Consider the following 14,940-nt stretch of genomic DNA (forward strand, 5'->3'; position numbering starts at 1 on the left):
GCAACTTTTTTCTTAGCCCTCAGTTTTATATTGCAATCTCGAATTTTCTTTAAGTTCTTGCATTATTTAGATTTGGTTAATAAAGTGCAAAGGAAGCAAAGGAGTCCTGTATATGCCATTGAGGGTAAAATATCAGGCAAGGAGTGTGGCTACAATATGTGACACAGGATGTTGTGGCCATCGCAGTGGGTTGCGAGTCCTGCCAGTGGCATTCCCTGATGTGTAGGTTGTTTGAATGGCTTTACCACTAGGCCCAGATGAACTCCTCTTTCCAACCTTGCAAGAAGCCACAAGAGTCCTAAGTGCCATTACAAACTACTCAATGGATTCACCAGGTAGTTGTTCCCCCGTATAAAAGTTATGCCATTCCATAATGACATTGGCCTTGGCTTAGGTTGTGACAGACCTGTAGCCCTCTCCAAACAGTGCCCAACTATTGCTGTACTCTGTATACGTTTCTTTCCGGAAACACTGGATGTGTGCTCAGTGTACGGCTTCGCCTGTGGACTTTTTACATGTGACATGGAGTTGCCCCCTGTGTTGCAATTCTGGGAGGAGGTTTCCGCTAGAAGCAGTGTTATTATTGGGGAACCGGTAGATTCTGCACCAACAGTGGCCTTACTGGGGTATACACAGTGGCTAGCGGGTAGAATTTCAGAGGCTGGCTGGGCTCCTGCTGTTAGCTAAACGAAGGGTGGCAATAATGTGGGGTAGGAAACCGCGACCTAAGATAAGGGAGGATAGCTCAAGGTCAACGCGCTCACCTTGGAAGTAAGACGACGCCGAGCAACATATGTTGACCCCCGGGTCTGCCCTTAGAAACCTCTGGATATTAAGCACATTTTAAATAACCAATTTTAAAAAAAGATAGAACAATGGAAGGAGGAAATTCTGTACTGCAACGAAATGGAAATGGAGTATGGCACATGTTGTGCACATGAAGGCTAAACCTAGAGACATTTGGGATCCTTATAAACAATATCTTCTTTTGCAAGCACAGGAGATGGGTTCTTTATCTGATGAAAGGGTCACTTGAGTTATAAGGGCGGATGGTATCCTCTGAACTCTTTAGAGTAAAAAAAAAAAAAGAACTATTGCTGTTCTCGCCGAAATTGTGTCCCATTAATGCCTTTCAAATGCCTATTGAATTCTTCTTTCCATTGTTTTCAGGGCATGGTGGGATTACCCAGCTTTGGGCAAAATGTGGATGGTGGGTGTGTATAGACCTGCCTTCCCTTCAAAGTTTGTGTTCATTTCCTTTTTTTCTTTGAGTTTGCTTATGTCCTAATAATGATAGTAATATTGACACTTATTTCTGGAACTTTGGCAGCCACATTTCTTTAGTTGTTTGTTAACGAAGCACTACAAAACGGCACGATTTAAAATATCTTGTTTTTAATTTGGCACTATAACATACATATCAAATTGCAGTACGTAAATCCACTTCTCGGAAAAAGGTTGATCTTGGCAAACAAAAATAAATGATCAACAGACTACCATGCATCAAGACTAGCAGCAACAGACTAGTACTATCAAGTCTATGGACGATGAAACCTTCTTCAATTCTGTGGAAGGAACGGGCGATCAGGACACGTAGAATCCGTCGATGACCTTCTCGTACATACTCAGGACCACAGGACGCTTCAGCTTCAACGTGGGGCCTGAGGCAAGGGGAAAGAGAAAAGTGGAGACAGAGGAAAGTCTTGTTATTCAGATACAGCGACACCTAGAGCAAGGGAAAGGGAATGAGTTATTGCCATTCAACAAGTCAGCCAATAAGGCAATTAGCCAATGTTCTTTGTGAAGGTTCCTCCTCATTGTGAGGACTGTACTTCTAGTCCTTAGGCCCCTTTCCTCCATAGTTGTGGCAAGCATAGGCCTAGGAGATGGGAGCGGAGACATTACTGCACAGCAATAAGCGATGTATGAACCACAGAGCTCCTTGTATGCCTGTTACTGGCAAACGCAGTCTTTTGTACATCCGCCTATGCAGGGACTAACAGAGGTGCAGGGTTAGTGGGGGAAGGTGGAAGGCATACCTGCCTACATTTGAAAATCGAAATTTCTAAGATTTATGCCCCTCTCACAGTCACACAAAACGCTGCCCATTTTCACATGACTCCGCCCACATGTCAAAAAGGTAAACTCTTGTAATGTGGCGTGACTTCAGAAAGTTCTAGTTCATATTGAAATGTGCATATTTCATTAAATTGCTTTTCGAGTGGATTGTGTCCTCCAACGTATTCCTCATCTTAGATGTATTCCATCCAGCTTTGCTGCTCTTGGGAAATTTTTTCGGCAGAGGGCGCCATGCGTCGATGTCGTCGAGTCGATGGTCCCTCGAAGGCCTCCGTCGAGGGTGACGTCATCGGGTGTATAAGTAGCACGCGCGGCGCCCGTTGGCCTCAGTTCCGTATTTCCGCAGTACCTTGCTTCGGACATTCGGCGCGCCTCGAGTTCTGTCAGGAAATATAATATTACGAGAAGTAATTATGTCCTCGACGCCGACCACGACCCCGAGATCGGGTTTTAAGAAATGCAAGTCGTGCAGCTCAAAAATGTCAATCACGGACCCGCACCGCAAGTGTTTGTGGTGTCTCGGGGAAGGCCACGACATGGAGGCCTGTTCGAGTGTCAGGCGATGACGGAAAGGCCTTGCGAGAAAGGAGAGGAAAGCTACAGGTAGGTCGGAAGGATCGGAAAGCCTCTAGCGTCGAGTCGAGACCCCATGGGGAAAACTCTCCTCGACGCGAAAGGCATATATCCAGATCTCGAAGCGATTCTCATCGCTCGTCGTCTTCGTCAAAAAAGTCGAAGAAACGACGCCGTAGATCTCCCTCCACCTCGTCGTCAGACGAGTCTCCGAAAATGAAATGCCCCACAAAACATTTGCCTTCCGAAGGGTGGGAAGCATTTGGGGTCAAAATGATGGAGGTGTTTGAGAAAGCAAAGCCTCGGTCCGCGCCTTCTTCGGAAGCCGGCCGGGAGCGTCATCGCTCCGATACTCGCGCGCCCTCGAGCCCGGGTGATTGTAAAAGGAAGGATAGGGAACCTTCCAGGACGCAGAGTGAAAAACAGTCGAGTCGACCGCTCGAGGTCACCGACGCCGTCCGAGACCTTTCACACCTCGAAGCAGACCCTGTCGACGACCACGATGTCATCGACACCGTCAACGCCTTTATCGACGTCGACGCCGAAACCCTCGCCACCAAAGGCTACAACCAAGCCAGGGCAGCCAGAAAAGAAGGAAAAAGTTAAAAAACATGTAATTCCTTCAGAGCCTGGTACTACACCTCTTCCTCCTCCTCTCCCAGAGAAGGTTTTCAAGCCTCTCCCTAGAAAGGAGTTTTTCAATTCTTGACCTCAATTTTTGAGGAACAGGAGAGATCCTGAGGAGGAAAATGTACCTTTTGGATTGGAGTATGGCACCCCAAATGTCCCAGAATGCTTGATCTCAGAGGAAAGCAGAATGAGGGATTTGGTGGAGTCTTTGCACAATGCAAGTGGCATTGATACTTCTCCTGAGAGTGATTTTGGTAAACCAGATCCAGGAGAGCATGCCAGTCCATCGTATCGTCAATTAATGACCAAGGTGGTAGACTACTTGGGATGGGCTAAACCAACCGCCCAATTCGCTAAGGACGATTTGACTGACATATTGGATCATGGTCCCACTGAAGACCCAATTTTACCTTTGCATGTAGCCTTACAAAACGGGGTGTTTAAGAATCGGGAAACTCCGGATTCTATTCCTCCTGTGAATAAATCCCCAACATCAAAATACCGCCTAGCCAGTAGTGACCCCGGCTATCTGTCAAAACATCCAACTCCCGAGAGTTTGGTCATGCAGGCAGCCACAGCTTCCAACAAATGTGCGTACCCGTCTATCCCTCCAGACAGGGACGATAAGCGTGTAGATGGTTGGGCACGGAAGGTATTTTCAGCCGGGAGCATGGCATTAAAATGTGCCAACTCCACATGTGCCTTGGCAAAATTATCGTACACTCTGTGGGAGTGCATCGCAATGGCGGAGGAGCACATACCAGAAGGGGAAGAAAGGGAAGGTTTCTTAGCCATCGTTAGAGATGGAAAGGAGGCCATGCAGGAATCCCTTCAATCTGGATTGGACACTGCGGATAGTGTAAGCAGGTCCATGGGCACTAGCACGGTAATGCGCAGGTTTGCGTGGTTACGGAAGTTGGGTTTTGCACCGGATGTACAGAACCGTCTCCTGAACATGCCTTTTGATGGGTCTCACCTTTTTGGCAACAAGGCTGATGAGAGCCTTGAGAGGTTACATACCTCAAAAGCAGTGGCCAAATCTTTAGGAGCTGCTATTATGCAACCTCAGTCTTTTCGTGCGCAAAGGCAATCATGGAGGGGACGATCCTATCGTTATTACACCTCATACAGGAAGACGAGAGGAATGGCCAGTCAAAGGGGCCAAAGAAAGGCCACTCGTGGTGGAGGAGGAAAACGTGCTAAGCCAGCTCCAGCTGCAGCCTCTTTGCCGTCAGCAGCTGCAACATCCGCCACAAAACCACTTTGGGGACTTGCACCACAAAGCACCTGTGGGAGGCAGGCTGTCGCAGCATCTGCAAGAATGGCCCAAGGCTATTGCCTTCCTTTTCTAAAACAACCTCAAAGCAACCCACCAGGGAGACACCCGTTGAAACTTTCAAACCCGCTTCTACAGCAGGAAGTTCTAACCCTGCTGGAGAAAGGTGCTATAGAACCAGTACCTGCAGCGGGTTGGTACTCCCCGTATTTTTTGATCCCCAAAAAGGACGGAGGACTGAGACCCATCTTGGATTTAAGAAACTTGAACATGTTCCTCAGGAAGGACAAGTTAAAGATGGTTACCCTTTCTCAGATCCTTCAGGCCCTTCAACTCCAGGACTGGTTGGTGTCATTGGACCTCCAGGATGGTTATTTTCATGTGCTGATTCATCTCAAGCACAGAAAATACCTGAGGTTCGTAGTTGGCAACTCACACTATCAGTTTCGAGTCCTGCCATTCGGGTTGACCTCCGCCTGAGGGTCTTCACCAAGTTAATGGTAGTGGTGGCAGCGCACCTCAGGAGAGGGGGGATTCATGTCTACCCCTACCTGGACGATTGGCTGATCAGAGTGTGCTCTGCCGAGCAAGCACTGGGTCATCTGAAAGTCACCTACCACTTCCTCCACAAACTGGGCTTCTCCCTCAATTTCAAGAAGACACAGATGACACCTTCCCAACAGCTTCAGTACATAGGAGCTGTATTAGACACGTCCTTGGGAAAGAGCTCGCCTCCCAAGTCGAGGGCTCAAGACATTCTTCAGGTGGTTTCCAAATTCCAAAATGCCCAAAATCTCCAGGCTTACGACTTTTTAAGGTTGCTCGGCCTCATGGCATCCTGCATTTTTCTGGTGCCAGAATCACGCTTGAGGATGAGATCCCTTCAATGGGCCCTAAAGACTCAGTGGTCCCAGTTCTCGGGTCAAATGACAGATCTTCTTCAGATTCCGAACAAGGTCAGACAAGACCTTTTTATGGTGGACCTATACAGAGAACATTCTAAAAGGAGAACCCCTTTGGCAACCATGGCCGGAGATCACAGTAGTGACGGACGCCTCACTCCTGGGGTGGGGAGCTCATGCCAACGATTTGACAATCGGCGGTCGTTGGTCTCCATCGGAGTCCAAACTACATATCAACCTTTTAGAGCTGAGGGCAATCAGACTAGCGCTGAAGGCCTTCCTGCCATCCGTCAGGAGAAAGAATGTCCTGATAATAACGGACAACACAGTGGCCATGCACTACCTAAACAAAATAGAAGGCGTGGGGTCACTACCCCTGTGCAGAGAGGCAATGCAGCTCTGGTATTGGGTGATTCAGGAGGGAATCTCTTTAACAGCAATTCATCTAGCCGGGGAAGAGAATATGACGGCAGAGGCTCTGAGCAGGCACAGCACGGTGTCCCACGAATGGGACCTGGCTCAGGAAGTCATTCAAGAGATCTTCGCCCTTTGGGGAACCCCTCAAGTATACCTGTTTGCAACTGGAATCAACCGAAAATGCGAAAGGTATTGCTCAAGGGAATTTCCCCCGAGAGGAGGCGTTTGTGGTGGAGTGGAATTTCCCACTATTGTACTCGTTCCCTCCCGATTCCCGTCATTCCTCAAGTCATCAGGAGGCTGAGACGCTTCGGGAACCGCATGATCCTGATTGCCCCAGATTGGGCCAGGAGAACGTGGTATCAGGACCTTCTAGACATGTCCATCTGTCCTCCAGTACGTCTTCCTCAGAGAGAGAACCTTCTCTCTCAAATGGAAGGTCAGGTTCTCCACCCAGAGGTCAGAACACTCAACCTTCATGCTTGTTATCCGAAAGGCTGAGATGCAGGGATTGGAACCTTCCAGAGGATGTTATGGAGGTGTTGATTTCGGCAAGAAGGCCAGCAACTAAGTCTCTGTACCGTTGCCGTTGGAATACGTTTTGCAACTGGTGCAGGGAAAAGAATGTCGATCCTTTTCTATGTTCTATTCCGGAAGTACTCTTTCCTTCTGACCCTAGCACATAGACGTCTGAATATTGGAACAATAAAAGGTTACCTTGCGGTGCTTTCCATCTTCAAGCGCTTATCGGAAGAATGCTCATACTTCATAATTCCTTTGATAACACAATGCATAAAAGGTCTCACTAATGCGTTTCCTCCTCACCCATTTCAAGTACCGATTTGGGATCTAAATTTGGTATTTAAATTCTTAATGTGTGCCCCTTTTGAGCCTATGCACACGTGTCCATTAAGATTGTTAACATGGAAAACAGCATTTTTAGTTGCTCTAACATCAGCAAGAAGAGTGAGCGAATTGCAGGCAGCATCTTCTGGGCCACCCTATACTGTGTTCCATAAGGACAGGGTTGTGTTGAGGGTTAAACCATCATTTTTACCGAAGGTAATATCTGATTTTCATTTAAATCAGAACATTGTTTTACCCTCATTCTATCTTCCACCTCATCCTTCTAAGGAGGAAGAAAGACTACACAGACCGGACCCAAAAAGAGCTTTAAGCTTTTACATCTGTAGGCTTTCTAGACTTCGAGTGGACAACCAGTAGTTTATAGGCTACACTGGAAGAAAGCTGGGTCAATCAGTAACACAACAAACAATTTTGCGCTGGATCGTGCTTTGCATTTCAGAATGCTACAGCCTAGCACAAAAAGACCCACCTGAAGGGTTAAAAGCTCATTCCACCAGAGGCATCGCCTCTTCCACAGCCCTTCAAAGAGGTGTCCCTATAAGGTTGTTTGGTCTTCGCTTCACACCTTTTCAAAATTCTATAACCTGGATGCTTCCCAGTCTAGGGAGCTAACTTTTGAAAAAACAGTGCTTTACTCTGCCAACTAAGGGCAGTTAAAAAAAAAAAAAAAACCTGAACCCTCTTCCAGAGCAACTATGCAAAATACTGCTTTGGGAGCCTATCTAAAATGAGGAATACGTTGGAGGACACAATCCACAAGAAGAACAAGTTACTTCTTACCTGGTAACATTCTTTCGATTGGATGTTCCTCCAACGTATTCCTCATCGCCCTCCCAACCCACCCCTCTGTAGATTTTTTCCGGGTTATTGCCATCTCAAATCTCGCTGATACCTGTCTGCCGGCACAATCTACAAAAACAGTACAAGATCACAGATAAAAAAGAGGGGAAAAACAGAACTGAGGTCAACGGGCGCCGCGGGTGCTACTTATACACCCGATGACGTCACCCTCGACGTAGGCCTTTGAGGGACCATCGACTCGACGACATCGGAGCCCTCTGCCGAAAAAAATTCCGAAGAGCAGCAAAGCTGGATGGAATACATCTAAGATGAGGAATATGTTGGAGGAACATCCAATCGAAAGAACGTTACCAGGTAAGAAGTAACTTGTTCTTTCACAACCAATCAAACTGCATTCGCCTTCCATGAAATCAACACATTAAAATGTGCACATTTAAACTCCAGAACCAATACAAAGGTTTTCCCTGAATTTTGCAGTACCGAAATTGGACTTTTCACCTTAGTCGTTTTTCATTAGGTTATGTAGTGCAGTGGTGAGTTGTCCAGCCTGCAAACCTGATGGCTGTGGTTCAATGGGGCTGAGTCCACCCTAACCTGGGCAAAAAGAACTAAAGCAAATGAAACGTGCATTTGCATTGAAAGTCGGCAAGAAAGAATAAAAAAGGTGAAGCAAAATAAATGCGTGTTATTTTGCTTCACCTGCATTCTTTTTGCCAATGTGCTGGAAACGTTACAGTCCTGCAGAGATAAAGCCACACTCGGGCAGGGAGACTGCGGCGGCGCAGTCCTGCAAGCATAACAAAACAAAAAAAAAGCAATTGGTCAACGCTGTCCCGTACCATAATTCCTGAGATTCCAGGGTCTTTCCCAGAGACCCGGAGAAATGGTTAAAATTCCTGAGTCTCCGGGAAACATTTGGAGGTTAGACCGGTATGGTGGAAGGGCACATGGAGGAGATGGCGCTTCTGCATCCCATCCACTCACCTCCCTTCCAGTAGGGATTGTGGAAGGCACAATGTGTTTATCTGAATTCCTGCACCACAAGACAAAGACAAAATATACATATAATGCTAAACCTATTGGCTTTGCCAATGCTTGTTTACAGAGATCGCCAGCAACGATAACCTGAAACTGTCTTAGGTAAGTGCACACATTTTCCTTTGATCTTTTCTCCTATTGAGGAATAGTGAGTTGGGATGCAGGAGAGACATTATTTTTATTTGGGAATAATCCTGTTAGTAGAGTTCTGTATTCTCTTTCAGAAAAATATGTGGACACACATGAGGCTTTTGGCGTGTCTCCGAGGCAATTAGATTGGTTAGGTTTGTGTGAATACGAGTTTCCTATTACCCCTGAGAGATACAGGGGGTACCTTTTTAATGTTGGCTGTTATCGCTGCTTATCAGCTAAAACTACTGGCAGGGAAAGTGAAGATATGTGAGAGAAGGGATGTGAGGAGAGACGCACAGCTTGTGGGTGTTACTTGGATGTTTACCCTACCGTTACCCACCCAAAGCTATGCCAGTCCCTATGGCCATTCATACCCACTACACTCACCTTCTCGCCTAAAACACCTTCCCCTATTCCTCTCGCAGAATCTCTTTGAGCTAGCTCTGTGCTTTTAAGGGGATGCCAATGTCATTTATAAGCAGTGTTCTGAAAGGTAATGGCTTAATTCTAGCTGTAAAACAGCGCCTCTTGCAACAATTTAAAACAAAACAAAGTATTTTAATTTAACCTTAGAGAACATCATACAGTCTGATAAGTGATATAACATGGAGGCAAAAGAAAAACAATAGAGGGTTCAACAATAAGATAAGAAACACCGGCTTCTGTTTACAAATATTGACATAAAAAATCAATGCAGATAACAACAAAAATATAAGTCGTGGTGGTCATGTAGTTAGCAAGGTGCAGTGTTCAACATTAAGGCAGTACAACGGCCCTAGAGTGACTTGACTAAACATTTCTATGGGAGGGGATAGTGGCATCCAGTAACTTTACCTTAAGTAGAGCGGACTGTCGATAGATAGGGCGCCACTTAGCTGAAGAAGCAATACAGGCACCATTGAATAGAGCTGACTATCGATAGGCGGCCTCTTTGAGCTGAAGAAGTTTACGTTCAAGGGACCAAGCTCTGTTAGTTATCCCCTCATCTACATTTGTGTCTAGATGGGATAGAAGATGCTCAGTGTTCGGACCTAGACTCTGGAACAGTTTACCCAGGGAAACTAGGACTCTGGACTCCCAGTGTCAGTTCCGTAAAGCCCTGAAAACGTTTTTGTTTAAATAAAGTTGAGCTATTCTGGGCCCGTCGCAGCTGCGTGTCCTCTTGGGTGGAATGTTGGTATTATTGCAATTCTGGATATCCGTTTTCAGAAAATGTCATCTATGCCATTATACGTTTTTTTCTGTTTCAAGTGTGTTATAAATTCCCAAAATAAAAATCAATCAAGAAGTGATATAGGCACCAATTATCCTTAGGTCTAGAGGATGGAGAAGGGAGTATGTTCTTACTTAAGGTTGCAAACAGCAATATCCTGCAGCTTTTTGTCAGATGTGGGTAGCGGGCCTCTGATCCAAGTCATCACTATTCTCGGTATGGCCAGCAGAAGACCCAGGCCTGCCAATTTGCACTCTCCCGGAGTAAGATCACCAACACCACCCAGCAGAGGAGATACAGCCAATTCTATTTCCAGAAGTTTAAACACCTCCAACTAGAAGGGGCACAACAAGCTGCAAGGCCCAGCCTAGTGTAAAACAGGGAAATCTCATCTCTTACAACTGTAACAAAGGCATGGTATCAAAGTAAGACAGACACAAGTGACCACAGTTCAAGAGTGTTTATTGAACTTTCAAAGAGGTGTGATAAACGCCTATCTAAACCTAAAATGGGAGCAAGCTATGACCATCAAATAATAAAGAATGCAGTCCTAGTGGAGTCTTGTCAAATAGAAAGGGCCTATACTAAAAACATATTGCCAATCTTTACTACTAGTTGCAAATAGTATGGGGGTGTAGTCACAAAATGATAATCGGGATACTTGGGCCGATGGCCTCCCTTTCCCAAAAGCAGATCACTCTGAGCAAAGAGCACACTCTGGCGTTTGTGGCACGAGGATACAATGGCAGTTCCAGCATCAGGGTCTTCTCTGCTCAAGTCTCTTTTCCATCAAAGTCTCTTGTTTCGGAGGGCCTGATATACAAAACAAAATAAAGTTCCTTTCAAATGGATTGTGTCCTCCAACGTATTCTTCATCTTTGACATGTAATGTCTAGCTTCAGCTGCTTCGGAAAACTTTTTCTGCAGAGAGTGCCCTGTGTCGATGGCATCGAGTTCATGTCCCTCGAAGGCCTCTGTCGAGGGTGACGTCATCGGAGGTTATATATAGCACGCACAGGGCCGGTTAGCCTCAGTTCTGTTTTTCCGCATACGCATTTGCTTTGTGAGAGACTCGGCATGCCTCATACTTGTATATTTCGGTGTGGTTTTCGAATACTCGATATGTCATTGTCATCTACACCGTCGACTCCTCGGTCTCAAAAAATGTAAGGACTGCGGATCGAAGATGTCCATAACCGACCCACATCGAATCTGCCTGTGGTGCCTTGGAGAGGGCCACGATACAGCGGCATGTTTCAAGTGTCAGTCCATAACGGGAAAGTCCTTGCGGGAACGAAAGGGGAAGCTCCAGGTATGAAAGGTTTCCAAACCCCCTAAATCCTGTCCTGCTAGCCCTTTGACCGATGAATCGAGAGACGAAGGCCAAGCGATCTAGGTCTAGGTGGTGTTCCTGCCACTCCTCATCTTCAAAGAGGCCGAGGAAAAGGCACTGCCGGTCATCTTCACCAACGTCTTCGTCGGACGGTTCGCCCGTGAGGATGGCATGCCTGTCCAAAAAGTCTACACCTGCAAAATGGGAAGCTTTCCATGTGGAAATGCTGAAACCTTTGAGAAACAGGGTAGTACTCTGACCGAGCCTTATACGGAAGCTGCAAGCCAGGGTAAACGGTTTGATCCCCATCGAGAGTCCTCGCCTTGATCAGATAAGAAATCGAAGGACCACTTGAGACATGAGGAGAGATCGTGGTCTTCGCTGCCTTCAAAGTCCTTGACGCTGTTGGTGCCTATGACGCCCATCGGATCCTCGACCCCTATTAGGCCATCGACGCCGGTGTCGCCATCAAAGCCAAAGATTGTCGACGCTAGCTTTGCCCCTTTTGCCAGCTCAGTCATTGATGCCTAGTGTTCCTCAGAAAAAGGCACTGGCTAAGACAAAGTCAGCGACTTCAACACTGTCAAAGACTCTGGGTTCTACACCAGAGAAGTTGTATACTCCTCTCCCAGAAAAAGGATTATTCAAGTCTCTGACTTCCATATTTGAGGAGGAAGAGCGTTCAGATGAGGAGGATGCCCCTTTAGACTTCAGTACGGTACACCAAATGTGTGAAAAAAAGAAACTTCAGAATCCGATTTTGCTGCGCCTCCAATTGAATTTTATTCATTCAATGTGCCATTATGTTTGTATATTTGTTGCTCTTCAATTGAATTTTGTCATTCAATATAATGTGATTAAAGATGCTTCCTCCTCAATTTCAAATACTTGCTCCTCTTAGAGTGCTTGCTCCTCAAATTACAATACTTGCTCCTCTCCTCAAATTTCAATACTTGCTCCTCCAGCTGCAATGTCGGATTCTTTTGTCCGGAGGCTGACCAGGACTTCGAAATTAATGAAAAAATGAAACTTCAGAATCCGATTTTGTTGCGCCTCCAATTGAATTTTATTAATTCACTATAGTATAAATAACAATGCTTCCTCCTCAATTTTAAATACTTGCTCCTCTTGGAGTGTTTACTCCTCAAATTTCAATATTTGCTCCTCTCCTCAAATTTCGATACTTGCGCCTCAATTGTGGATATTTATTTTCTCAATTATATTTTATCCATTCAATGTGCCATTATGTTTGTATATTTGTTGCTCTCCAATTGAATTGTATCCATTCAATATAATATGATTAAGGATACTTGCTCCTCGCCTCAAATTTCAATATTTGCTCCTCCGGCTGCAATGTCGGATTATGTTGTCCTGAGGCTGACCAGGACTTTGAAATTAATGAAAAAAAGAAACTTCAGAATCCGATATTGTTGTGCCTCCAATTACATTTTATTCATTCAATATAGTAAAATTAACAATGCTTCCTCCTCAATTTTAAATACTTGCTCCTCTTAGAGTGCTTACTCCTAAAATTTCAATATTTGCTCCTCATCTAAGCAAAATTACCCATCATGTAGAACAGATATTCAGCCTCAGACTCAATTTAAAGTTAGAAATACTCATAAGAATAGTTTTAGCATATTAGTCACTCCTAACATTTTTGCCACAATATCTAAATGACAATAATAATTGAAGAGCTAAAATACATTAGGACAAACCGGGAAAACTACTTTCCTCCCCATAAAAAGCAGAAATTTGCAATCTTTCAGACAAAATTGTGATATTATAAAAAAAGCGACGCTATAGATTCCTATAACAAAAGTTTCCCAAAACAAGATGGCGGCTATGTACGCATGACGTATGACGTTATCGCACACACGTACACGACCGCGTCATTACGCACAATAAAAGACAGGCACTTCAGTTAACAAGCAGCAATTGTACTGCGAGGAAGTAGATGCTCAAAAACTGGAGAAAAACAGGGAACATATTCCTACTATATATGCCATATAGCATAGGCTATCCATTACCTATAAGAATGTTTAGAGAACTATGGGAATAGGAATGGAAATCCTACAACATTATGGCTAATTCTAAATGTTTATATAGGAGGACCAAGTCGCAATGATGTCAATACAAATTGACCCAAAGAAGTAATGGTAATTGATGGATTATGACCATTAGAACTAAAAGAAAGAATAACTAAGTACAAGCAACAATATTGTCAATGTAATACCACTTTAAAAGCACAATTAGCAAACTTGACTGCCTGGTTTGTCTTAGGTTCTAGGACCAAAGGTAACAGCAAAACTGCACCTCCTGATGAACCGTCAGACAAAAAGACGAGGAAGCACTTCAGAAAGGGTGGCCAGGAATTGGGAAACTCTGGAAGCTAATCTGGCAGTTGACAAAAATCTTACAAAAAAATAATAATGCACCTCCAGTAGCGACCCTAGCTGCTTGTCCAAACACCCCACTCCCGAGAGTCTGGCGGTCCAGGCACCTATGGCTACCTCAAAACAGGCAGCGTACCCTACCATCCCTCTTGATAGGGATGATAAGCACGTAGATGGATGGGTGAAAAAGGTATTTTCTGCAAGGAGCATGGCATTAAAATCTGTCAACTCCACTTGTGCCTTTGCAAATTTTCATACACTCTGTGGGAGTGCTTTTTTATGGCGGCAGAGCATATTCCAGAGTGGAGGAAAGGGACAGCTTCCTGGCTATAGTTAAGGACGGCAAGGAAGCCATGTGTGAGCCCCTTCAGCCTGGATTGGATTCTGCAGATAGCATCATCAGGTCCATGGCTACCAGCACAGTGATGTGTAGATTTGCGTGGTTGCGAAAGTCTGGTTTTGCACTTGATGTGCAGGGTAGACTTTAGACGAGAGGATTTAGTAGTTGCAGACCTCAAAGGCGGCAGCCAAGTCTTTAGGCTCTGCTGTTAGGCAACCTCTGCCTTTTCGTGCTAGTGGACAACCTTGGAGGGGTAGATCTTTTTGCTACTACTCCTCATTTGGAAGAGCGAGAGGAATGGCCAGTCAAAGAGGCCAAAGAAAATGTCCTTGTGGGGGACGAGGTAGAGGTGCCAAGTCAGCGCAAACAGTAGCCTCTTCACCATCGGCCGCTGCAACAGCCGCTTCAAAATCACTCCGATTGCTTGAGTCGCAACTCGCCAGTCGGGGGCAGGCTGTTTCAGCATCTGGAAGAATGGTGATACATTACTTCCGATGCTTGGGCTCTATAAACAATAGCCCACTGTTACTGCCTTCCTTTTCTAAAGAAGCCCTAGAACAATCCACCAGGGAAATACTCTTTGAAGATTATAGATCCGCTCCTTGTGTAGGACATTTTAACCCTGCTAGAGAGAGGCGCTATAGAACCGGTGCCTGTAGCGGAGAGGAACAAGGGTTGGTATGCTCTGTATTTGTTTGATTCCCAAAAAGGACGGAGGCCTGAGACCCATCTTGAACTTGAGATACTTGAACAAGTTCCTCAGGAAAGACAAATTCAAGATGGCCACTCTTTCTCAGATCCTTCAGGGCCTCCAACTCCAGGACTGGTGGGTATCATTGGATGTTCAGGATGCTTACTTTCATGTTGCAATCCATCTCAAGCACAGGAAATACCTGAGGTTCGCAGTTGACTCCGCCCAAGGGTTTTCACCAAACTGTTGTCA

At 45.4% G+C, this 14,940-nt stretch overlaps 1 protein-coding gene across 1 annotated transcript in view; it reads right to left on the reverse strand.

Annotated features, from left to right (window-relative positions):
* Positions 1–1,378: 1,378 nt before the first annotated feature.
* Positions 1,379–14,940, reverse strand: part of LOC138511207 (long-chain-fatty-acid--CoA ligase ACSBG2-like) — a 655,074-nt gene continuing 641,512 nt past the window's right edge. Inside the window, exon 13 of the mRNA XM_069626736.1 lies at positions 1,379–1,661. Within this exon, the coding sequence (XP_069482837.1) occupies positions 1,585–1,661 (77 nt within the window). The 3' untranslated portion in view covers positions 1,379–1,584. The remainder of the gene's footprint in view (positions 1,662–14,940) is intronic.

Source organism: Ambystoma mexicanum, chromosome 6p (genome assembly GCF_040938575.1).
Source record: "Ambystoma mexicanum isolate Mex_15411 chromosome 6p, UKY_AmexF1_1, whole genome shotgun sequence".
Taxonomy (NCBI): Eukaryota; Metazoa; Chordata; class Amphibia; order Caudata; family Ambystomatidae; genus Ambystoma; species Ambystoma mexicanum.